Raw genomic sequence first — 23,727 nt, 5'->3', positions numbered from 1 at the left:
GAAACCAGACCCCCCTCCCTCTTCCTGTCTCTGTTCATCTTCGATTGCATCTCTACACAAACCGCTACAAACACCCAGCTGAGGACAATGTAAAAAAGAGTGAAGACTCAATATCGGCATGTCCTGAGCGTGAGAAATGTCCCCATCTTCATCCCAACGTGTCACAGCGGCAAATAGCCTGCTGGGGGTCACAGCAGGGCGCTGCTGACTTGTCTGTGTTGTAGTTGGCTGTGGACACGGACTCGTCTGTGGCGATGTCCCAGAATAACACCTCCCTCCTGCGGATGACCTGCTTTACTACCTCCTGGTATTCTGGTGTGCTGACCTCGAGGGGCGTTTCCTCGGCCTTGTCGCATTGCAAATCAAATATGAGGGGTGGATTGTGAATCTGTGGCCTTCCTGTTGCGCCACCACAGGCCTCAGCTGCACCTGCAGAGGAACAAGTTCACATGAATTCCTGGAGTTCCCTGGTTTTTGTTTTGCAGACCATTGATCTTATGTACAGAGCCGTCACAGCTTATTGAAGTGGGATGAGGCTCCTTTGACTCATGTAAGTTACTTCATTTTTTAACTTTGGTGCACAAAAACAATTTAATAAGACTTGACTGGTACCTGTTAAGTAGAAAGCTTTATACCTCCCCATTCGTACTGTTTGTAGGTAACCAAATGTTCCTGCTGCGCCGCTGTTAGGGTGAAAGAGAACCTAAAGATATAAGGTAAGATTGATGATACAGGTGCTATTAATGTGATAAACCAAAAAAGAGCAATCAGTACCTCATGACCATTTTTTTCCCCCTTCAGGAGGATGTTTGATGCATCGATTCCATCATAACGTCTGTCTGCTGGGGGAGTAACATTTGCCAAGGATAGAAGGGTTGGGAAAATGTCCATACCGCTTCAAGAGTGAAGAAAGATGAAAAAAGTGTTTTTTAAGCAGCTTGGTTACAAAAATGACAACTCTGAATGATGCTAACCAGCAGGATCATGGGAATATACAAAACAGACTTAAGACCTTCCACTTTGAAAAAGCTTATGAACACATTGTGAAAACAACTTGTGTAGTTTCTCTGCTCCCCCCCCCCCATCCATCTACAGGTATAGCTGCCTTTATAGCTGTACGCTGACCTCTGACCCTGCTGACCCACTCAACTCTTATACCAGCAGCTTGTATTATTAATGTATTTCTATGATCTATGCTTTTTCTCTCTTCTATCTGTCCTCCCCCTTCTCCTCTCTCTCTACCCAGCCCCCCATCCGCAGGAGGGTCCCCCTACATGAGCCTGGTCCTACTCAGGGTTTCTTCCTGTTAAAGGGGAGTTTTTCCTTGCTACTGTTGCTTGTTGGGGGTCAGGCCCTGGGATTCTGGAAAGCGCCTAGAAACAATTTTGATTGTAACAGATGCTATATAAATAAAGATGGATGGATGGATGGATGGATGGATGGATGGATGGATGGATGGATGGATGGATGGATGGATGGATGGATGGATGGATGGATGGATGGATGGATGGATGGATGGATGGATGGATGGATGGATGGATGGATGGGTTGGTCAGTCGGTCAGGCGATCGATCGCTTGACTTAGACTAGACTTTATTGATCCCTTGGGATGATTCCCTCAGGGAAATTTGTAACATCGGCAGCAAATTATGAGAACAAAAGAGAAGAAACACAAAATAAAAGCATATCAACCTATGAATTAAATGATATAAAAAAAACTATAAAGATGAAGCACAAGTGTCCATTTCTGTGTAGTTTATTCTACGTCCTCCTCCCCCCAGATGAGGAGTTGTAGAGTATGATGGCCTGTTGGTCTGACACTTGGGAAGGAGCAGCCTTTCACTGAACAGGCTCCTCTGGTTGCTGATGACTGTGTGCAGAGGGAATTGATGGCTTGTAGCGCCTCCGATTCTCTGTTAGCTCGGTCTTTAGCTTAGCTCCGGCTCTGCAACCCAGGGGTCTCCTCCTCAGCTCCTCCAGGATGAGGTGTCGTATCCCGGCTCGCCCCTTTGTTTGCAGAGCCAGCAGTTCCTCCCGTGAATAAGTGAGGAAACTGGCTCTTGTATTCATTGAAAAGTTTAAAATATCCATAGGATATATAAAACACACAATCTCTTCACAAAAATAGTAAAGAAAGTAGAAGGAAAGGGGTTAAAAAGTTGAAAAATTTAAAGAAAGCTGAAAAAACAGGAGGCGGGAGAGCTACTGGAGAGGCGGCCATCTTGATAGTGCTTAAATTCCCTGATCTTATCCAGCAGACAGAGTGCCAGGGGGTTGATTTGGTCATTATATTATTCACTTCTATTTATGCATATCTGGCTTACAGTATGGTCACTGTCCATGGTACTGAACAACTAACCAGTTCTACTTTTCTATGTAATTTTATATTGTAATCAATATATGTTAGAATCATTATAATAAAGTTATCTCCTATTTGCTTTTCCTTGTTATATTCTTTATTCTTGTTATATTTCTCATTACATGTTATCTCATTACATTATGCTTTTATTACTTGTTAATGCTTAATGTTCGTGATGCTTAATGTGTGAGCTCACACACCTGTTCAAGAACAACAGGTTACAGCCGCTGTAAGGAGAATCAGGATGCAACATTGATCGGAGTTGCCAATAACAGCATGGGAAGCAGGGAGAAGCAGAATTTCTTCTCTTTGTGTATGTTTTTACATTATATGGAAGGATGTGCTGTATGTGTGAGCAAGCCAAGCTAATAAATCAATGAAGACATGCTCATATATTCACCTTTATGGTTCACGTGTTTTACTATCAATGGACCCTGCTATTGTTGTGTTTCCCCTCTCTTTAAGCACAATTGAATTCTGTGTAACTGGGGACCTCCTAATCCTAATAAAAGAAGGGTGGCGAGAGGTGTGCCTCAGGACGTGTTGGAGATCTGTAACTGAGCACATCTCTCCACCCTCCTTGCAAGTAAAACTCAAAACTGTTGTCTTTGCCTCATTTGTTTCTCTCATGTTTTAGGTTATCTGAACCTAACAATATATTTCTGTGGTTTGTGTGCCTTGTGCAGACATTGTGTGTGGAGGTACCACAACCATTATTTAACACCATTTAACATAAATGTGGAATGCAAAGACTTCTGCAGTACAGTGTACATATCACTTATTACCTGAGCAGTGCAGAGCTGGTGTTGTTTGCTGAAATTCTGCCTGGCCAGTAAGCTATAGTTGGCACTCTGTGTCCTCCTTCCCAGGTGGTCCGTTTTGCTGAGCCTCCACCTAACGCAGGCAAATATACGCAGATAAAAACATCTATATCTCCCATGTAGCTAACATGTTAACTACATGTCATGTTAACTACACCTCTGCTTGTCTGCCACTTCCCCACAAAAGGACCGACACTTCCTGCATATTGGCACTTCTGCTCCCAAGGGCCATTGTCACCTAAAAATGAATAAATGATGTATTTTCAGAACATCAGCTATGCTGGTTGCATGACCAACACAGGTAATCTATCGTGCAGACTCACCTGTGAACCAAATAAGAGTATTGTCTCTGTCTGTTTCATCAGAAATACGTTTTATTGCCCCCACCAGGTCATCCATCTCTTGCAGGCTAGCAGCGTAGACTTTGTTGTCATTTGTTGCAGAAGCACCAACTGGAGGTGCCAGGGGAACGTGCATGTGAGCAAGTGCAATGTAGAGAAAATATGGCTGTCCTTGCGCTCTGCAAAACCATGTAGCACACAGAACACGGCTTAAACCGACAAACTTTAAGCACTGGCAAATCTACAACAGGATCTACCTGCTGGAATGAATGAGCAGCAAGAAGCCGTGCACGTAACACAGAAAGGTACTTAATCTCTCATTGCAATTGCATATGACAATGCTGTGACCTTCACTCAACCTTAAACTTTTCAACCTCTAAACTTATTATTTATTTTTGGTGTTGCCCTTATCCTGTTGCCTAATGCCTCTGCATTTGAGACCATGAGAAAGGATCCTATTCTCCCATGCTTCCCCTTTTAGATGAAACTCTTCTGGGCTTTTATCCCAGTTAAGTGATCAGGATCTTCAGACAACAGAAAAAGAAGCTAGAGTTCTAAATTTCTCTGCATTTCTGCTTGTGCTTCCTTAGTGTTTCTCGCTGCTACTTGCATGTACACTAAATAGAGCTGACACCTAGAGTCAAGGAGGACTGGGCCACGTTTTGCTTCAACACGCAAGTTGCACAAAGACATACACTATTTTGGTTTTCCTTTAATCTTTCAATCTTTTCTAAGGCCAAAATTAAGAAATTATTAGGAAAAAATAAACCCTTATTGAATTTGTTTCTGGCTAAAATCTCAATTCCAAACCACTTTTCCTGTTTTTAAGTCTCCCACAGAGAAATAGAATGCTTTAACTCCACAATGAGCACATGGGCGGCTGTATTATACCGTGCATTTTGTATGATCCTTGTGGCAGCTGATTTGTACTGCTCTGTTAATCTCCACAGGTTGAGTGGCTGTTGCACTATAGTGGTATTTTCAATCAGAGGAAGGGCCACTTTGCTGTAACAGCCATCATGCCTACTTCTCCTCAACCTGGACATGAGAACAAAATACAGGAAAAGAAAATAACTTTGGCTACATGTGACAACCAAAATTAAACCAACAACAACTTCCTCCCAGTCACTTAAAAATGCATTTTTTCACACATTTGAGATCAAACTATCCAGCAAAGATCAGTTTTAAATTGAATTCAAGACAGTAGAAAAACAATAGTGGTCTAATCGAATAGAAAAAGTAGCATATTGTAGACCCTTCACAGAAAACAACCCTAACTTCCATAAGCTTTGGAAAGAATTTAGTCCAGAGACCCAATATACAATACACGCACACCTGTCAGTTACCCTTTCTCCTTTTCTACATCTTACTTCTTTATTCTAGAAAAATAATGACCAACTTTGCTCTTTTCTGACTTTGCAAGTCATCCCAAATTGAACAGAGTAATTCAAATGTATGAGTTGAAGCAGAAATGGCTGTAAATTTAATGAATTATGCAGGAAATATGCGGGTTCTGTGATGCTTTCTTTTCTTTTGACACTGGAGTGTGATAATAGAAGTAGCTGGTAGGTTCTGCACATACCTTATCACCTGAGGGCATGAGGGCGAGTCACAGGGAAGACATCGAGGCAAATTATATCCAGGGACATCAGTGCATCCCATATCATTGCTATATGGAACACCTAAGTAGTAGTCAAATCCTGACCAGGAGAGAAATGACACAATATGCCAAATATTAAAATTAATTTGTACATGTCTTGTTATTGAATATGCATGCTATGCAAAAGCAGCTGTGGGTGCAACAGCTGCATGCCATTGTAGCAGCTGTTTTTTGGGATTCTTTTTTTATACAACAGCTGTACATTCCCCTGCTATATAAGAACTTGGCAAATACTGGAGTGGGAAAGTTTTGTCCATTCGCATAACTATGAGGTGAGCAACATAATTAAAAGACCAGTTTTAACTTTTAATACCACAAAGAATGTAGTCCAATGGAAAATCTGATGTACACAGTAATATTTTTTAATATATATTTGAATTCCTCAGCCTGAAAAATGAACAGGTGTTATTATAGCTTTACAAATTATATAATAGACCCATGTCAGATTTCCTCCTTCCACATTAAACATTTGCCGTATTTTCACGACCATAAGGCGCACTGTATTAAAAGGCGCAGTCTCAGTTATGGATGCTATTTCTGTATTTAAAACATACTAAGGCGCACCGTATTATTAGGCGCATGCTGAAACATACAGTAAAAAATGACAACGGAAGTAAAACAGTGAGTTTCGACACATTTATTGTACAAAATATTCATTCTTCCGCCGCAAAACCATCAAAGTTTTCATCTTCTGTATTTGAATTAAACAGCTGCACTATTTCAATGTCCAACATCCCGAATTCCTCTTCTTAATCATCTGAATCGGACTCCCTGACCGGTTCCGGTTCAGCATTGATTTTGTGAAAGCTCTTACAATACATGAAGACGGTATCATAGCCCATACGTCTACAATCCACCTGCATATGGTGGCATAACTTGCCCGCCGCTGCCTCAGTCTTTGTGAAGGAGTGTTCGCCTTCCGTCATCCAGCGCTCTGTCCGTTTCCGTGGCAGCCGAGAACCACAGTGAACGACGACTTCTCGTGCCCCGTTGTGCATATCGCCACCGTGCTGGTCCCTTTTTCTCCACTTTGTGGGTCAAAGGGATGTCAAAAGTCAGAGGGATCTCATCCATGTTGGTGATGTGGCTGGGTGCGGTTATTTTGTCGCGGTAGTAGGTGCAGAAGATGGCCACCCTCTCCTGGTAATCCACGGTCAGCTGCTGCGCAACAGTTGTCCTCGCGCGTATGGAGAGATGCCGCTGCCTCATAAAGCGAAAACACTAAGATTGCTTGATTGCCATTTTCAGCCGCATATTCGATGGCCTGCAGTTTAAAGTAAGCCTCATTCATACGCGTCTCGCTTGACCAGCGCCATTTTAGGGGATCCTTACGTGTAGGTGTGTTGCTAATCGATGGGCGGAGCGTTTACCGTAGTGCACCCACCAAAGGCGCACAGCAGATTTTGGAACTCAGTCCACACACAAAGCGCTCCATATTATAAGGCACACCGTCGATTTTTGAGAAAATCGCAGTGTTTTAGGTGCGCCTTATAGTCGTGAAAATATGGTAAAAACATTAAAATTCGCCGAGCGGTCACTACCTTGGTTATGGGATAAATAATGACAGCATTGTCCTGCCAGTGTTATTGTAGTTTACTGCTCAACTTCCAAACACGGACAGCTGTACCTCAGTTTCCATGATTTCCTATGCAAGTCTTGGCTGAGAGTGATAAGGAGGAATGACATTTGTCTGCAGTTTGCATTTTGATGAGGAAAGCACATACATATCTCAAAGTGTTCAGAAGACGTCAAACACTGGTGCTACATCGAGCCATTTTCCCTAAAATAGTTGGGGAAAGAAGTTATCAGTTTTTGGTCTAATGCTAGTGACTCAGCAGTGAAGGAAGATAATGAACATCCTACTGTTGACGTAGAGCAAGAACTCAGCTCAAAGTACAACTGTGCCCATGACTCCCAACATGTGCTGCCAAAAACATCAGGCAACTGGAAGATAAGGTCAGGAGTTTGGAAAGTCAACTGAGGGACCTGTCATGTACACTTTTCAACAGGTAGTACAACCGATTTCCCTCTGAGAAATTGTTATGGTGATTTTGGGAATCTGTTGCACCCCTCAACTTCCAGGTTAATGTAGTGGGCAGAGTCCAGAGGACATGCTATTAGAGAAGCTAACAGAAGGCTGGCACTTGTAAACAAACATTTTTTTTACTGTGGTCAAGTGGCCGCGGGCAGCATGAACAAGATTGTTGACATATTTCTCACCAGTTCCACAACGGTGAGCAGAGTCATTATAAACAAAAGTAAATTATTTATCCATTATTTTTGGGTGTGTCAATTTGGAGGACAAGGGAATAGGTTCAAGCAACAATGCCACCAAAGTTTGCACAAGTATTTGGATTTCTGCTGCGGCACATGAACTGGATACGTGTATTTAGCAGAAGCAACTCCCTCTACAGTGACACTATGATATATCAGGTGCTTCTTAAGCGGTAATGATACCGTAGTGGTAATAATACCTCCAAATAGACTGATTGGTCATTCAGTTGCTCAACACCTTGGTGCACAGTCTGTTGAATGCCATATCACAGGCTGTATTCAACAAAGCATCGCATTAGATGGAAAACATCTTGCTGAGCAGATGATCAAAATCTTATTCCCCCGGGTCTTCAGCATGCATAAAGGACAGATGGACAAGGTGAATAACTCAAAGGCAATGGCATCACCGTTCTTGAGAGTAGAACCGTTGAGTATGGCACCTAGCTCACTCTGAAACAGCTGTCTTGACTGCCTGTAGTTTCTTGTAGAGCCTCCAGTGCACTTGTATAATGTGCCAGGTCATGGATGCACACCTGGGCAAGCTGCAGTCCACTTAAGAGCTTGGTGTGCCCAAGCAACAATTGATAGTAATATTCCTTGCTAAGGCAAAGGCTCCCTCTCATAGATTTCTCACTGCCTGCTCTTCTGTTCTTTTCTGAGGTGGAGAATTCCACTCACTCTGTCACGTCTTGTCTTCCACGACTACTTGATTTGTCTTTAATATTTTCACCTGTTGCTCTCTCTCAGGCTGTATTTAAGCCACTGCAGTGCATTCATGCCTTGCCAGACTGTTAACATGTCATGTCTGACTCTCCAGCACTTTCTTCATGTGGATTTACTGGTTTTGACCCTGCCCGCCCTCAATCTGCTGCCGCTCCTGCTGTTGATGACTCTGCCCTTGTTCATGCTCCTGCTTCAGCTTATGTCCCACGAGCATCTGCGGTCCCTGAACATCGCGTCGAAACTCCAGAACACTAGGAGTACCTTTTCCTCAGCCTTCCTCACACTTGCCACCCTTTCCTTAGTAAGTGCTCACTCCTGTTTTCTCTGTAGCCCCACAACTTTGTCACGGAGGAAGCAAAGGTGCCGTTTGTCATTAAACAATTGACTGGCAGTGCTCAGCTCTATGGAAAAGCTTAGTGGGAGAGGCGTTCATCTGCTTGTGCTTCATTTGACCGACTTGCTGTGGGGCTGCACAAAGATTTCAGATTGGAATCCTATGGTGCAGATGCATCCGGTGGGCTCATAGGACAGAGGCAGGGAGCAATCACAGTGGCGGATTATTCCACAGACTTTCATACAAGAGCCAGCCAGAGCTGTTGGAATAGTTCCGCTCATTATGATGCTTTCCATCAAGGACTAGCTGACTACATTAAGGATGAACTGGTATCCTATGAAAGGCCCTCATTGGACGGAGTTATAGAGGTTGCCATCCGCATCGACTTCAGAATCCTGAATCGGCAATGGGAGGGGCGCTGAGGGGAGACATTGCATCCTGAACCAATCCACCCCAGTGAGAATTTGGTCACACAGAACCCCTACTCATCTGTGTGGTGGAGGGAGGATCCTGAACCAATACAGCTGTGACACACCTTACTTACTCCTGAAGAAAAGGAGCGACCACATAAGGCCAACCTCTGGCTCTACTGTGGAGGAGCTGGACATTTTGTTTCTAAATGCCAAGAACAAGCCAAGGCTCCTCAGTAAGGGGGAAGATTTTGGTGAGTCCTACCTCTGCTTCTTCTCAACTGCAGAGACCCAAATTACAGACCTGTATCCTCCTGCCCGAAGGCCCACAGACTGTGGCTACCTAGATTGACTCTGAATCTGATGTCAGTATCAACGATGGAGAGGTGGCTCATCATTCTCAGGCGGGAGCTTTTACTACAGCCTGTTCCAGCTCGGGCTTTAGATGGACATGTCCTGGGCACAGTTACTCACTGGACCTCTCCAGTTCAGCTGCTGATCTCTGGCAACCATCCCTGCATCCACCACTAATCCTGTCTCAGACTCCACAATCCCCACATTGAATGGTCTACTGGAGCTATTTGAGAGTGGAGTCCCTCTTGTCACCAAAGATGCCTGCAGCAAGCTTCTTTGCCTCTTTATCCTCCACGCCACATCAGGTCTACCAATAGACTGAATTCCCATCAAGCCTGCTGGTCTTTAGTCTTCACCCGATTCAACTTCACCCTCTCCTAACACCCAGGGTCCCACAATACAAAACCCAATGCCTTGTCCCGGCAGTTCCGGTATGAATTGAAGACAAACACAGGGTTGGAATCCATACTTCCGGAGTCATGTCACATTATCTAGGGTTACCTGGGAAATTGAACAGAAGGTGGATAGAGTTGCAGAGGGTCAACCAGGTCCTAGTGACTGTCCAAGGAACCGTCTGTTTGTTCCGCCCACCTAACGGTCAGAGGTGTTACAGTGGTTTCATTCCTCTTAATTTACCTGCCATTCTGGAACCCTACCAACTCAACAGGCCATCCGCCAACAGTTCCAGAGGCCAACTTTGAGGGAAGACACCCAGGAGTTTATCAAGGCCCTGCCCTGCAACCACAGCAAGACTCACCACCAAGCTCCTGCAGGACTCCTGCAGCTTATTCCACACCGCCCATGGTTCCACATCTCTGTTGATTTCATCACAGGCCTTCCCACTTCGCAGGGCTTCATTGTCTTTTTGACCATTATTGATCTCGTCAGCAAGATGGCCCACTTGGTAGCATTGCCCAAGCTCCCCTCTGCCAAGGAGACTGCAACAGTTGGATCTGCTCCATGTAGTCCGCCTGCATGGTCTTCCCATCAATATGCTGTCAGATCGGGGACCCCAGTTTACGTCAACATTCTGGAGGGAGTTTTGCAGGCTGTTGGGATCTGCCACCAATCTGTCTTCCAGTTTTCACCCAGAAGCTAATGGGCTAACAGAGCATGTGAAACAGGATATAGAGACAGCCCTGCGATGCATGGTGACGGACAATCCCTCCTCCTGGTTAGAGCAGGTCCTGTGGGTTGAATATGCCTACAATTCCCTCATCTGATTGATCGAGGTCCTGTATATGCTGTTAGGCAGCTTCTACACTCTCACCGTCGTGGATGAGGAATGCGGTATCTGGTAGATTGGAAGGGATATGGTCCGGAAGAATGCTCTTGGGTCCCGGCTCAGTTGTGGATGACGGCTCCGAGGTGGATGTTCTGCCTGATTTGTCCTCCTGCGTCTCGGAGGAGTTTTAGTTTCTCCCTTCCATGGCTCCATTTTCCCTGCCCTGGACCTGCTTTTGGGAGTACGGGGGCCGTTCCTGGAGGGGTAGTCCTGTCACTGCCTGCTCTTCTGCTGAGCTGGAAAATTCCACTCAATCTGTTTTCCTTAAGTTATCAAAAAAGCTTTTTATTAAACTGTCCGGAACTGCTGTGATCCTATCACACCCTTGTCAAGATTGTCTCGAGCAAGCTTGAGCAGAACAAAGTCGCTGTCCTGACCACTCTCAAACACTGGCAGAAAAGTTTGAGGGATTCCAAAGGCCGGGTGGCCACAGCTGCCAAGACTTTACTTGATTAGTAGTAGGTCAGATAATCTATGAGCCAGTTACTGGTGCTGAATCACTACAAACTGTGACCCAAGAGACAATGCTGCCTGAGTTTGGCAGTGGTCCAGTGCTGTAGAGACTGAAATGAACCATGACACTTCTTGTGGAGGAGGAATAAGGGGTGCACTACAGGAGTAGATGTTAGCGGTAACTGAGTTGACAGTGACAGATTGGGTACCAGGCGGTCCTTTGTGCGCTGCAATGATAAGTCCAGGGAAAGTTCGTATTTTAGCAATGGATGTCAAAGTACGAATTATTTACTTAATGGTAGCTAAAAGTATTTCAAGCTTAAATTGAACAAAAGAATACCTGCACTACGTCATTCACTAAATCTGATACTCCAGCAATAGGAGAAAGATTATTGCATCAAGTTAAAAAGAACTTCAAGATTTCACTGCATACTGTATATTGACACCATGTCCTGTCATTCTTAATCTGTGATTAAGACATCTCCTTTATGTAAACCTAACTTCCTACCTTATAGAGGTTTCCTGAGATATCAGATATACAGTAACTGCAAGATTCTAAACAATAAGTAAAACAACACTAACACTAACCCTTACCTCTTCTGTTTGGTCTGTATGGCCCGTTGTGTCCGAGGTGCCATTTCCCTATCATGGCAGTGTAATAACCAGACCTCTGTAGCAACTGGGGTAGGGTAACTTCAGAAAGAGGCAGTCCAGCCACCGAGCCCACAGCAAAGTTATGTGTCACACCATTTCTTAGACCGTACCGCCCAGTGAGAATGGCAGCACGAGACGGTGAACAGGTTGAGGCAGGAGAGTGAAAGTCTGTAAATCTGGAGGCACAAAACTGCATTTAAGTGAAGATTGACAATTTTTCAAATGATCCCATTTCATTGTACCTGTTTTCCCATCCATTACCTTAGTCCTTGCTCAGCCATTAGGTTGAGTTGAGGTGTGTTGTTATTTTTAGTTTCTGGTAGGTTAGCATCCAAGTCAGCCCAACCTATATCATCTGCCAGTATGATGATAAAATTTGGTTTCCTACTGGATTTGTTTACATTGGCTTCATACTTGGAAATGTGCAGAAGCAGACCACATATAATTCCCGAGAGAAGGACTGAAGTGAGGTCAGCCATTTTGTTTAATAGAAATCCTGCAAAGAGTTGTAGATTATATAGGCTGCCATTAACTGATATTAAATTGAGCAACAGAGAATAATACCTATCTTATAAACTCAGAACTGTAACAAATTAAAATCAAGTTGGAATGTGACAACACAACTGTTGTAGCTACAAACTCTATATGTTGGGGTCCAGGGTTCCGGGTTGTGTTTGGTTTTTCCTGCAGGGGGCGTGGAGGAGTGCCTGCCTGCAGCTGGTGCTGCAGGCAGGCACACCTGTCGGCAAGCTCCATCAGGTCACCCATTTAAGGACAGAGCGCCTGTCTATCAGTGTTGGAGTGTTTTGGTGTCTTCCCTGCTTGTTTGAGGTCTCCATGCTGTCCTGCTGGACTAGTGAACACGCAGAACCCAACTCGCGTGTTGGCTGGAGCTCTCTTTGTGCCCCGGAAGATTGAACGAGTGCTCCAGAAGGACTGCCAGTTTGAAGGTGATGCCGATATTGATATTGCTGTTAAGTCCAATCAAATCAATTTCTTGGAGAACTTGCTGTAATGGCCTCCCAAATTTTATCTACTGTGGCTTTTGTTTTTGCCTGCTGGCTACCATTAGCAGCATTAGCTTCTGTATACTCAGTCAGCCAGGGACAAACTTGTGCTAATGCTCATCTACTGTATTTGGTAGAGTGCATTTAACAAGATAACTTATAACTTGGCAACTAACATCATCCCAATAGACAAAGCCTATTAAGTTTTACTTAGAGTGAAAGGGAGGAGGAGAAAGAGGAAAATGGTGAGGAAGATTCGCATTAGCAAGGATCAACTGAGGTATTTCCCGCTGGTAGAGATGTCGAGATCCCAAAGTGGTATTTGGCACTCACATATTGGTCTCAAAAGTGTCATCCCTCATTATCTTAGCAGCTCGTACCTGTCTGTGGTTCACATGCCTCTATTTTTGCAGCTTAGAAATTGAGGAGGCTATGTACCAAATACAGCTTTGGAATCTGGGTGCTGCTTCCATTAGCATAGGGAATAACACTATTGACATTATGGATGGGAACTTTGACATGACGGCCAGTAATAAAGGAATCACTGAGAGCAGTGGAAGAACATATACAATTTTACAATAATTAGCTCAAAAATTTCCCATTGTAAAAAAGTCATGTTCTAGATTCCCGATATCCTCCGCCCTCTCCCAACACACATACACAATTTTTTTAAATGGTTTTACATATTTATGGCCTTACATATTTGTCTGGCTGATATGCTAAAAATTGATGAACATCAGCTGACATCAATATTAATGCCTATATATGTTGCATTCATAAACACAATTATTAATGTTAAAGTGTAAACTGTATTTTGCACTTTGGACATGACAAGTAAACAAACATGCTGACCAAGCGAACACTCAACCTGTTCAGTTGAGTGTTCAAAACATCGATATGAATAAGTGAACTAAGGCTTTTTCAATGTGGCAAAGGTGCTAACACGGTAAGTGATGCACCACAGCATTCATTTAAAATAGTCTGGAATCCTTCCTTCATTATTAACCTATTATTCATTAAAACAAGCTGTAACAAGCCAGATTTACCAGACCTACACACAGTCTACAGCGAAACTGGGGTCTGTGCTGTAATAGTTTTTGATTTTTGTCTTCTTTTCATACATGTGTGGCACGATATGTGTTTGTCTTGCACAGACTAAAGTGATGCTGCCAAACACATTCATAAAACTCATTCTCACAGTCAGATTGTGGTTATTCCAAAGAACTCAGTACAAGAATGTCAGCGCAAGCCTTTCTCTTGTCTGGAGTAGACATCTTTAGTGAAGAAGCAGTGCAGTCTTTTCTCCTCACTGCACTGGTTTAACAAGTATACCATCTTTCCTAAGTGAACAAATGATGCTATGTGTGAAATGGAGAAAATCGAGTTACAATTAAGGCAGAGGAGCACATTTAGCACCAAGAGCAAATATGTGCAAATATAGGTGTTGCCACACCCTGAAGAAAAATATTTATGTACTACCATCAAACACCCAAATAGAAAGTGTTAAATGTGATCTGAAAACATATCAAGAATTTAAGTCATTAGAAGCTACATATAAATAATTATTTTTAAGTTAAATGACATTAAGATCTATGTAAAGTTAATCTTAAAAATCAGATAGAAGGGGCGTGACTGCATGAGCAAGTTTGGATAGAGGCAAATTATTTAAATCTAAAAATACATGCTTGGCAACATTTAAAAGGCACAAAAGTGATCAGAAACTTTATCACCAACAAAGTGAAGTGCATGATACTTTATTGTAAATTTACTTTTGACTTGAGATTAGACACAAGTCTCTTCCAGAAAATTGGTCATACACTTTTCATAAAGAATTCCGGCTTGAAGGAGCCCGCAAACATCCATGAGGCAAGAACTGGCTGTAACCAGATCGCTGCTACCCCCACCCCCACCCCGCGAGTCTGTTTATGAATCTGATGTCAAACCACGTGTCTGTGCGTTTGCACGTGTGCGTATGCGTTTATGGTCCCCTAACCTGGTCCAGGCAAACTTGCTCTTTGTTTAGGGCGGGAGTGGGCACGAGGCTATCCGAGGGAAGGACGCGCGTTTAGGCTGAGTCGCTTCGCACAGGTGAGACAGAAGCCACGAGACCCAGCGGCTTAAGCGCCTGTTGCAGTCGGTTCACTTTTAGGTGGGTCTCCGTTCGCAAACTAACTGTGTGTGTCCGCCCCCACGAACAAACTTAAAAATAGCAGAAACGCGAGTACTTACAGAGTTGGGTCGTGTCAGGAACGGGGTCATTTAAACCGGCGCCGACACGGTCCGAGACGCTGGAGTGAGAAAACCCCCGGGTCACTCCAGAGGGGGCCTCTCATGCTCGCCTGCAAAATAAATATTGTTCTATTTGTTTTAGTTATGTCATTTGATTGATTATTTGCCGTTTTAACCACAAAAAAGTACATTTTCTACAAACAGTCCACGACATTCCCTTTTTAGAAGTGTTGATTTGAAATCCATGTGTTCATACTTTATTAAAATAATTTAACATCAACCACTTAAAGGTTGATGAGTACATATGGACATTAATATTGCAAATAAGTTTGTTACAGCATTAAATGATATATTTTGTTTTAAATATAAAAGATCTATATACATATGACCAGATAATCAGATCCAGACAGCTTTGGTTATACTGTATGTGTAAGGAACTGAAGTCAGAGAAATAATAATGGAGCAGTTTCTGGAGATGAATCAAAGAATGACAATTTATTTGAACACAGACATACATGAAATATATAATTCAGCACAATCCTAAACCTGGAATTTATTTAAAATAATGTTTGATTAATTTCATTTACTTACTGAAGTCAGATTGGACAAAAAAATGAGTTTTTTTTGTCTTCACAATCATAACCATAGTCGGGCTGAAATTTTCAAGAAATTAAAAACTGATTGATTTGGAACACACACACACACACACACACACATAGTACATTTGTTAAAATTTCTTAGAAATCTTTATAATTTCAAACGGATTTCTAATTTGGATAGTCTAAGTCTATGAGACACTTGAAACGTAAACTTTTATTTACATCATTAATTTGCAGATCATTTTTAGACACATAATTACACATAGCTTTAGTTTTGTAGTATTTGGTTTTTTTAAACTTAAAAATTGTTTAATTAATATGCAGATTTAAATACTGGTATTTCCTGTCGGTCGACTACTTTTGCTAACTCTGCCTTTTTTAATCAACAGAGCATGGCATATTTTGGGGCCAAGTGGTTGCATTTCTTAGGGCCCAATGTGTATCCAGAGGCGCCCGATGGAGGCTGGGGATGGGTGGTGGGTGTAGCCTTCTTCTTGGTGGAGATGTTCACGTATGGTTCCATCAAAAGTTTTGGCATTTTTCTCCAAGACCTCATGGAGGAGTTCAGGGAATCAAACAGCCGCGTCTCTTGGATCGTCTCCATTGCCGTGTTCGTGATGACCTTCAATGGTGAGCCAGTGGGGTACCAATGATAGTCATGATACAGTACACACCAAACTATAGTTTATTTTTGTTCCTCAGCTCCTCTGTCCTCTGTCTTAACAAACCGTTTTGGGTTCCAACTTGTTGTCATGACTGGAGGATTGCTCATTTTATTGGGCGTCATTGCCACCACCTTTACCACCTCTGTCAACCAAATATATTTTACCTACGGATTACTTACAGGTACTTAATTCCCTAAATTCACATTGTTATCATTCTTTTGTTTCATTTTCTTTCATTTTAGGCAAGGTTTGGTATATTAGAATAATAATAACGGGCCTTTTTGCACAGGTATGGGCTACTGTCTGACTTTCCTGCCCACTGTCACCATTCTCTCTCTGTACTTCACCCGTCGACGTGCTCTGGTCACAGCTGTGGCCTCTACTGGAGAGTCCCTGTTCATGTCTGCTATGGCACCTGGTGAGTGCAAGCTCTGACTGCTTCCCTGCTAAAGATTTTCCAAAAGTGACGGCAGTTTATTTTCCAAAGGTTATCTACAGTACCGCGAAAATAGGGAGATTGTTGTTAATGACATTTTTTGTAATACGTGATCTTGGTTACTGATTTTGTGTTCACAACAGCATGTCACATATATCAGATAGCTGTAAAGCCCTGCTTTATCATTATTGTTATGTATTATACTCAGATTAAGACAAATAATATAATTATATTTTTGTTTTTTAGGATTAAAGTGATTTTCTCTACATAGGCAATGACTTCAAGTTAATTGTTTGTGGTCATTTTTCATCTGTCAAAACAGAATATTCAAAATACACTTTGATACATTGACTTGGACCAAAGATGAGCACATTTTTAAATCAAATGACCAGCATAAATAATAAGTAAAGTTTTGGACCTTTTAAATTTTACAAAAACCAACAGGCGATTAGATCAGACCAGATACACGTTTAGGTAAGTTGTTATTTAAATCAGTCACTTGTGGGTTTCTCTGTCAGCCTTGTCTGCATTGAAGGATCGTATGGGCTGGCGGCGAACCATGGCAATATTAGGAGGTTTGCAAAGCACCATCATCATCTGTGGAGCATTGCTTCGACCAATCGTTATCAGACCTGGAGAAAACCCAAAGACAGATGCTCAAGAACTCGAGGTCCTCGGAGCAAAGGTGCCGAAACACAAAGCTGAATCACCCTCAGTTTTACAAATTGGTTTACACGGGTCGGAAACTGAGCTAACCATTAGCTCCGTGAGCACAAGAGAGTCTGGCATCCAGTCTCTAAAGGACAGTGAGCCCAGCAGCCACCCAGAGGAAAAGACTTTACTGGATACAGAAGCAGGTAAATCAGAGACAACAAATACAGCTGTATTGGAGAGCACGGATGCTAAAGGATCTGAGACAGAGAAGCAACTGATGGTGAAGGAAGGAGTCAGAACAGGTGATAGGTTTCAGACAGAGAAGCCAAAACTTCTGGATTTCACCATCCTGAGAGAATGCAGCTTCATTTTCTATTCTCTATTTGGACTGTTTGCTACTCTCGGCTTCTTCGCGCCTCCGCTCTACATCATTGAGATGAGCGTGAGCCGAGGTGTGGAGCGCGAACATGCCGCCTACATGCTCTCCATCATGGCTGTGGCGGAAATCGTTGGCCGATTCACCATCGGGTGGATCCTGACATGGAAGTGCCTCATGAAGAAAAAGGTACTGGTGCTTCTGACGTGCGTCATCACAATGACTGTGGATCTGGTGGGATTTACTTTGGTGACTGAGTTCTACGGACTGGCTGTGTGCTGTGCTGTGTATGGTTTTTTAATGGGAACCATATCGTGTACTCACATCCCATTACTGGCTGAGGATGATGTGGTGGGCATAGAGAGAATGTCCTCTGCCGCTGGGGTCTATGTGTTCATACACAGCTTTTCTGGATTGGCTGGACCCCCTCTTGGAGGTATGTCTTATAATGAAAGTTTGCCCAGTTACTTCTAAAAGCTAAGATATGTGATCAGCGTACTTCATATACTCTTTGTTGAATCTGTCTTTTTACTTTGCCAGGCCTGCTGGTGGACATGACTCACAACTACGGATCTGCTTTCTACTCATGCACGGTTGGCATGGCTATTGGTGCCCTGTTCCTAGGTTTGGTCATACCTGCTAAGAGACGATTGCTCTGCAGGAGAAGGAAGCCAAAGAAGCATGAAAAGGAAAGAGCTCCTGAAGAAGCAGGATCAGTACACAGACTTGAACAAAGCCCTGACAGTCTTCAGGCCTGCTCTACAGTAGATACCAGCTTGGTCCATGCACAGGCAGAGGCCACTGAAAAGATCAAGGAGGTTATATGCATTTCTCAAGAAAATGTGTAGTCAAATTGTATTTTGGTCAAATTTAGGACAAAGGGTTACTGCCACCACTGAAGATCAGACAAAAAATTCAAGATTCAAGAGTACTTTATTGATCCCTTTAGGGGGTGTCCACCAGGGAAATTAGCAATAATTGACGCAATAATTGCGTCAATGCTAATTCATGTTAAAGTTAAACAAAACATCTCTTAACATACTTTTGTTTGTAATATTCCAGAAATTACTGTATATACAGCACTAATACCTGATGTAATAATTATACTAAAATAATAATAGTTATGTAAATATCCATGCAATACTGCAAACTTAAATCGCATAGATACTGTAACACTTGTTTTATATATATAAAAAACATGAAACTCAGATTATATGATTCAAGTCATGTTTATTTTCAATTAGGTGATGTAAGATGTACAGATCAACCTATTTTATAATGCAAATAATTTTATAATAAAAAGTATTTCATCCCAGCTCAGAATTGTATATAGAACATTCTGAAATCAGCATACATAAATACATACCTTGCAGCCCCACAATACCGAAAAACATCCTGATTAGCTACAATGCTATATTGCACTGCTTACCAAAATAAATTAGGTTTGTCTTTTATTTATTTTCCATTTTTATACAGATTTATATGTTACACATCCTCTTTTTGTCCCAGTGTGTCCAGACACCTGCAGAGCCACATTCTGAAAGTGTGAAAGGCTTCAGTGGGTTTGGGAACTGCCTGACAAGCAGAGGCCTCCCCTCCACTGTTTGTGTGATCATTCTCTATCCACTCCAATAAGGCCTGCTCAAGCCAGAGCACAAAATAAGGCTTCATTCCAGCACTGGTTTAGTGTACAACAGAAAGTCTCGAAAGCACCTTTGTCTTATGAGCTGTAACAGTTTAAGTACTTAATTTGAGAACATGTTTATTGCACCTTGGGACTCAGCAAAACTTTTTTTTTAAGAGAACACATTGAGATTGATTATAACAGGCTAAAAACAATTCACAGAAACAAGTAAGGCTAAAGTCTATTGTAAGAACGATTCTTGTGCATTTATGCTCTTTTTAATTATTTTAATCAGTATTCCTCATTATTCATACCTTGTATCTTTTACCAATGTCAAAGCCGACTGCGGTCTGTAGTTTGCGAAGACTAATTGGACAGAAATCCAAGGGCCTTCTATCAGACTCCTCCAGGTGATTGGAGCCCTGCATGACACAGGTCAACCACTGGCAGTGGTATATATGCCCAATCTCATGGGCCATCGTCTGAAAAGATACATTAAAGAGTTATACAGAAAAGGTGGACTTTAAAAACACCACTGCACTATTCAGAGTACAGAAATGTCGAGTTAAGTCCTTTACAAAACCTTGCATGATCGAAGCAGCATGGTGCTAGTAATAGGAGGTATGTGATATCCATCAAACAATGAATAGTCGTCCTGCTTTGGCCGACGTGATTTCCTCAGCCTTCCTGCGTAAGGTCTGCTGTAGAATTCGTCATCATACCTGGCGAAACTAAAAACGCCCATTCCTACACAAAGAGTTGAGATCTTCGTGATGTTGGTCATAAAATTGACGTCAAAATACCACCACCTAGTGGCATCATAGTGGCATTACAAGAGAAAATATTTTTTTGATGTGCTGATTTACCAGGAGCAGTTTTCAGTATAAGTTTCAATCCATGCAGTAATATCCTCAGTGTTAGAGCTAGGTTTGTTAGTGTCTGTGCCTTCATGTTAAAATCTCACAAAGTTCCAGGACTCGTTGGGATATAAGTCAATCAGTGTTATTCCAACAATGCAAAAAGCATCTTTTGATTTTTTATTCCAAAGGAATTGCAGGAGATCACCTAGGTGCAATTCAGGAGTGAAAGTGACTACACATAAAATATGGTGCAATCAAGACTAATCGAACAAAAGTAATGAAAAGCTTACCAGTGAGAATCTCAAGGTTTTGTGAATTATCATTAACTCTGAAAGAACAGCGTGTTTCAGCAACAGTGACAGCTGGTAGTAATTTTACAGAGAGTCCAGAGAAAAAGGCCTTGCAGTATTCCCTCAGTCACTCCACATACTGGTCTGTCTCAACCCCTGGCTTACCAAAGGAACCTACATGAACAAGTGTAAATTTCAGGCCAATATGTATAGCACATTCTTAGAATCTCTGTGTTGTTTTGTGGATATTTCAGAATTTGGCAACAAGAATCTAATATTTATTGCAAAATCTTGTTATATTTGCTTGCCCTGCATGCATGCACCTCATTTCCCAAACAAATAATTGTGACACAACTATACTCACCTATAGTTTGAATATAAATGGTATTGTGACTTGTATCAAGTTTCCTTCGTCTAGGATCTCTGTAGAACCTCTCAAAACTTTGAGGCTCCTCAGGATGAGAAGAGATCCAGTTTGAGTCAGAATGCACTGTGATAGGCTGAAACAGTGACCCTGGGTGTCCTGGGTGGAGCCCTTCTTCCAGAAATTGCCTTTCTTCTTTTGTGTATTTCCTGTAAAGTTTGAAAGGTCCTGACAATTCGACACCAGAGCTGCTTGAAGTGTGTCCACTGAGTGACACAGGATCGACAACGTGTGTATTTGTGTGACTGAGAGTGTATACTTATATATGTATACGTATCAATGTGTACACACACAGACATGCATAGATAGATAGATAGATAGAAGTATGATTTTAAGGACAGCAAATGGCAAATATTATGGATACAGAAGGCATGCATAATTGCATGAACACGTTATAAAAATTCTGAAAAATTGTCAGTAACAGAAAAGTTGCTTTTGTCATCAGCAATATTTTTCATAAAGCATAAAGGTTAATTAACACCTTATTCCGGCGTTAAAACATGCCCAAACCGAGAATTTTACCAGTGTAACTTTGCTCTGGGTGATGGCTCAATTTGATACTTCCGGTTTCTGCGCGTTTTGATGACGTCGAGTAAATAAAGGGACGGTGACTGTTGCCGATGACGACATTATCAGAAAGTTGTAGGCTTGCTGCAGTCATTGCACGACGTTTACTTCGTCACATATAGCTAAACCTAAAATTGGTATACATTTTAGGAGTGCTGTTTATACTGTCGGACTCTTGTTGGGTACAGGCCACAATTAATCTGAATTGTCGACAATTGGACGGAATACGAAAGCGGAAGATCGTCTTTGTAGCCGAGTATAGCATTAGCTAAGACGGAAGATCTTGATCCGTCAGCTGGAAAATACCGAGAAGACAGAGATAGGTGGTTACTTTTTGGACATTGTAAAGCAGTGTGTACAGACGCAGAAGTGCAGACAGGGCGGACCAGACCGGACAGGAACTTTCCATTCCTGCCCAGTGTTTAGGCAGCGGACATTGCTCAGTCACATATCCCGGCTGAGCTTCTGCGAAATGGTCAAGGGGCTGTAACGGTGCTATAAAGCCTAAATAACTAAATCACAAGAATCGATTTTCTTGCCGAAGGATACTCGACGAGACAGGAGTAATGCTAACTAGCTCCAGGTATGTAGAACCATTTGGTTTCCTTTTTTTTTCCTCCACTACAACATACACTTATATCTCTTTATTATAAGGCGATAATGTAGCTAAATCACACAATCTTTGTCACACACATGAGTTAATTGTGTCTGACCGAGCACTGTCAAAGTGATGTTTAATAAACCTCCGGGAGGTGTTATGAGAGCGCCTCATGCCTGCTCACGTAGCTGCTCATGTGCTGCTATTTTTGGTTTCTCTCCGTGTTTTCTACTTCTGATCCTCTGCATTCTTAGGCCAACCTCTCCACCGCCTCACCATTTCTTTCACGCTGCGTCTTCATGGAACATTTATGTTGACTCTGTCCTGTGTTGACAATATTCTGTCTTGCTCCCGGCTCTACAGGAAACGACACCATAGCTGTGACAGTGAGGAGGACCAACAGCTGGCTCGCCAGGCCAAGAGATCACCGACGACTCCAAGCTTGCTTGTGTCAGACTTGGATTCAGAGGTGTTTGCATTCACTTGAAGAGAGATTTTAGAGAGTTGGTGTTTTGGTGCCAGTGTTATGTTTTTTGTCCTCTCTGATCATTTCTATTTTTTTAACCGCTGATATTTAAACAGTAGCAAATAGCAAAGGACAGTAAATTGACTGAACACGTCACTGTCCGCGCCTGAACCTTTTTGTCTGTTTGCAGTCTTCCAGCAGTGACAGCAGTAATGGAATCAGCAGTCCAGAATGTGCAATAGTGGTCAGCGCCCGACCTTGCATACATAGCCAGAACCATTGCATCTCCCGTGATTCTCTCACTCTTCAGCCTGAAGACTGTACCAGCTCTTCACAGTATGGTTTCCATGGTGACAGCAGTGGTCTCTCCTATGACTGTATCAACAGAATCTTGAGGGAAGCACACTTTAGCAGTCTGCAGATGAGAGCTCGTCGAGGTCTGACATGACAATGGCCTCAGATACCTCTCCTGATCTGTTGTCCCTTGCCATCAGCGTTGTCACTCTGGCAACTCCTACAAGGCCTCAAACATCTCAGTTGGGTCTGGGGGAGGAGGGGGATGATGTGTGGGGAGTTTTACAGATACCAAGCATAATGGCTCAGCCCCACTTCGCCATGTAACGTGTCAAGACCATAAGCACATTCACCTTTCCATGGCTCAGGCACTGTGGATTTCTGTGCAGCGTTGTTGTAATCGTGTGAGTGTGTGTGCACGCACCATGTGCACTTTATAAAGGTGATATTAATGTCTGCGTGTGGGGGTGTGTGGACATTTTCATGGTGCTATTTACAGGAAAAGTGTGACGCTCCAGAGTGCTAGCAAATATAAAAACAAAGCACTTTACTTAACTACTTCCTTTTACTCTGAACTGGGAATGTCAGTGTCTGTAAACTGAGTTGTGATTCCACTCAAAGAAATTCAAATCCCAAATGTTCTCCTTGGTACCATTTATTCCTAGTCAAGTAAAATATTCTTTTGCTTTATTTCCTGTAACCAAAGTATTTTCACTTACTCTGACTGCCACTAATTTTAGAGTGTGTGTCAGCGGGTTGGGGAAAAATTTAGCAGAAGTCTCTTGAGCCTCAGCAAAAAAAATCCAGGCTGGAGCTCCTGATTGTGGAGGTTTGAGAGCAGGAAACTCCATTCTGCAGGTTGCGTGTGCAGCAGTCCGCTCATGGCGTGCATGTGTATTGTGAGTCTGTCTTTATTTTGACCAGCACACTGTGTTGCAAATAAAATGTGGAAATGGATTCATGTTTAATG

General features: G+C 42.5%; 3 protein-coding genes and 1 long non-coding RNA gene across 9 annotated transcripts; 2 read left to right on the top strand and 2 right to left on the bottom strand.

The window, feature by feature from the left end:
• Positions 1-110: 110 nt before the first annotated feature.
• Positions 111-15,886, bottom strand: arsg (arylsulfatase G). 3 transcript variants are annotated; one of them, XM_029835614.1, is made up of 11 exons: positions 14,905-15,886; positions 11,930-12,164; positions 11,609-11,844; positions 5,104-5,221; positions 4,413-4,559; positions 3,504-3,700; positions 3,338-3,418; positions 3,145-3,253; positions 775-895; positions 613-703; positions 111-429 (listed from the first exon to the last, which is right to left on the bottom strand). In XM_029835614.1, exons 2-11 carry the CDS (start codon positions 12,145-12,147, stop codon positions 149-151), a joined length of 1,599 nt encoding a protein of 532 aa, XP_029691474.1. In that variant the 5' UTR covers positions 12,148-12,164; positions 14,905-15,886; the 3' UTR covers positions 111-148. The 3 variants fall into 3 exon arrangements, with proteins under 3 accessions (XP_029691474.1, XP_029691482.1, XP_029691479.1); XM_029835622.1 differs by having other exon boundaries at positions 11,930-12,023; XM_029835619.1 differs by lacking the exon at positions 4,413-4,559.
• LOC115249655 (uncharacterized) lies at positions 414-1,183 on the top strand. Its single transcript, XR_003888343.1, has 3 exons — positions 414-550; positions 659-716; positions 802-1,183. It is a non-coding gene; the product is annotated as an uncharacterized lncRNA (long non-coding RNA).
• Positions 13,507-18,948, top strand: LOC101078139 (monocarboxylate transporter 7). 4 transcript variants are annotated; one of them, XM_011604216.2, is made up of 7 exons: positions 13,529-13,621; positions 14,699-14,824; positions 15,893-16,133; positions 16,206-16,349; positions 16,458-16,586; positions 17,123-18,070; positions 18,175-18,948. In XM_011604216.2, the coding sequence occupies exons 3-7, from the start codon at positions 15,896-15,898 to the stop codon at positions 18,480-18,482; spliced, it is 1,767 nt and encodes a 588-aa protein (XP_011602518.2). In that variant the 5' UTR covers positions 13,529-13,621; positions 14,699-14,824; positions 15,893-15,895; the 3' UTR covers positions 18,483-18,948. The 4 variants fall into 4 exon arrangements, with proteins under 4 accessions (XP_011602523.2, XP_011602518.2, XP_029691468.1 ...); XM_011604221.2 differs by lacking the exon at positions 14,699-14,824 and having other exon boundaries at positions 13,507-13,621; XM_029835608.1 differs by lacking the exon at positions 13,529-13,621 and having other exon boundaries at positions 13,639-14,763.
• Positions 18,949-19,094: 146 nt separating this feature from the next.
• On the bottom strand, positions 19,095-21,493 carry amz2 (archaelysin family metallopeptidase 2). Its single transcript, XM_029835666.1, is given in 6 exon segments — positions 19,095-19,740; positions 19,842-20,024; positions 20,223-20,323; positions 20,409-20,582; positions 20,773-21,000; positions 21,355-21,493. Coding segments are annotated over 6 exon segments (999 nt in total). The 3' UTR covers positions 19,095-19,566.
• Between the last annotated feature and the right edge of the window lie 2,234 nt (positions 21,494-23,727).

The sequence above is a fragment of the Takifugu rubripes genome, chromosome 1 (assembly GCF_901000725.2).
Source record: "Takifugu rubripes chromosome 1, fTakRub1.2, whole genome shotgun sequence".
Taxonomy (NCBI): Eukaryota; Metazoa; Chordata; class Actinopteri; order Tetraodontiformes; family Tetraodontidae; genus Takifugu; species Takifugu rubripes.
This window is presented reverse-complemented; position numbering and strand designations above follow the sequence as displayed.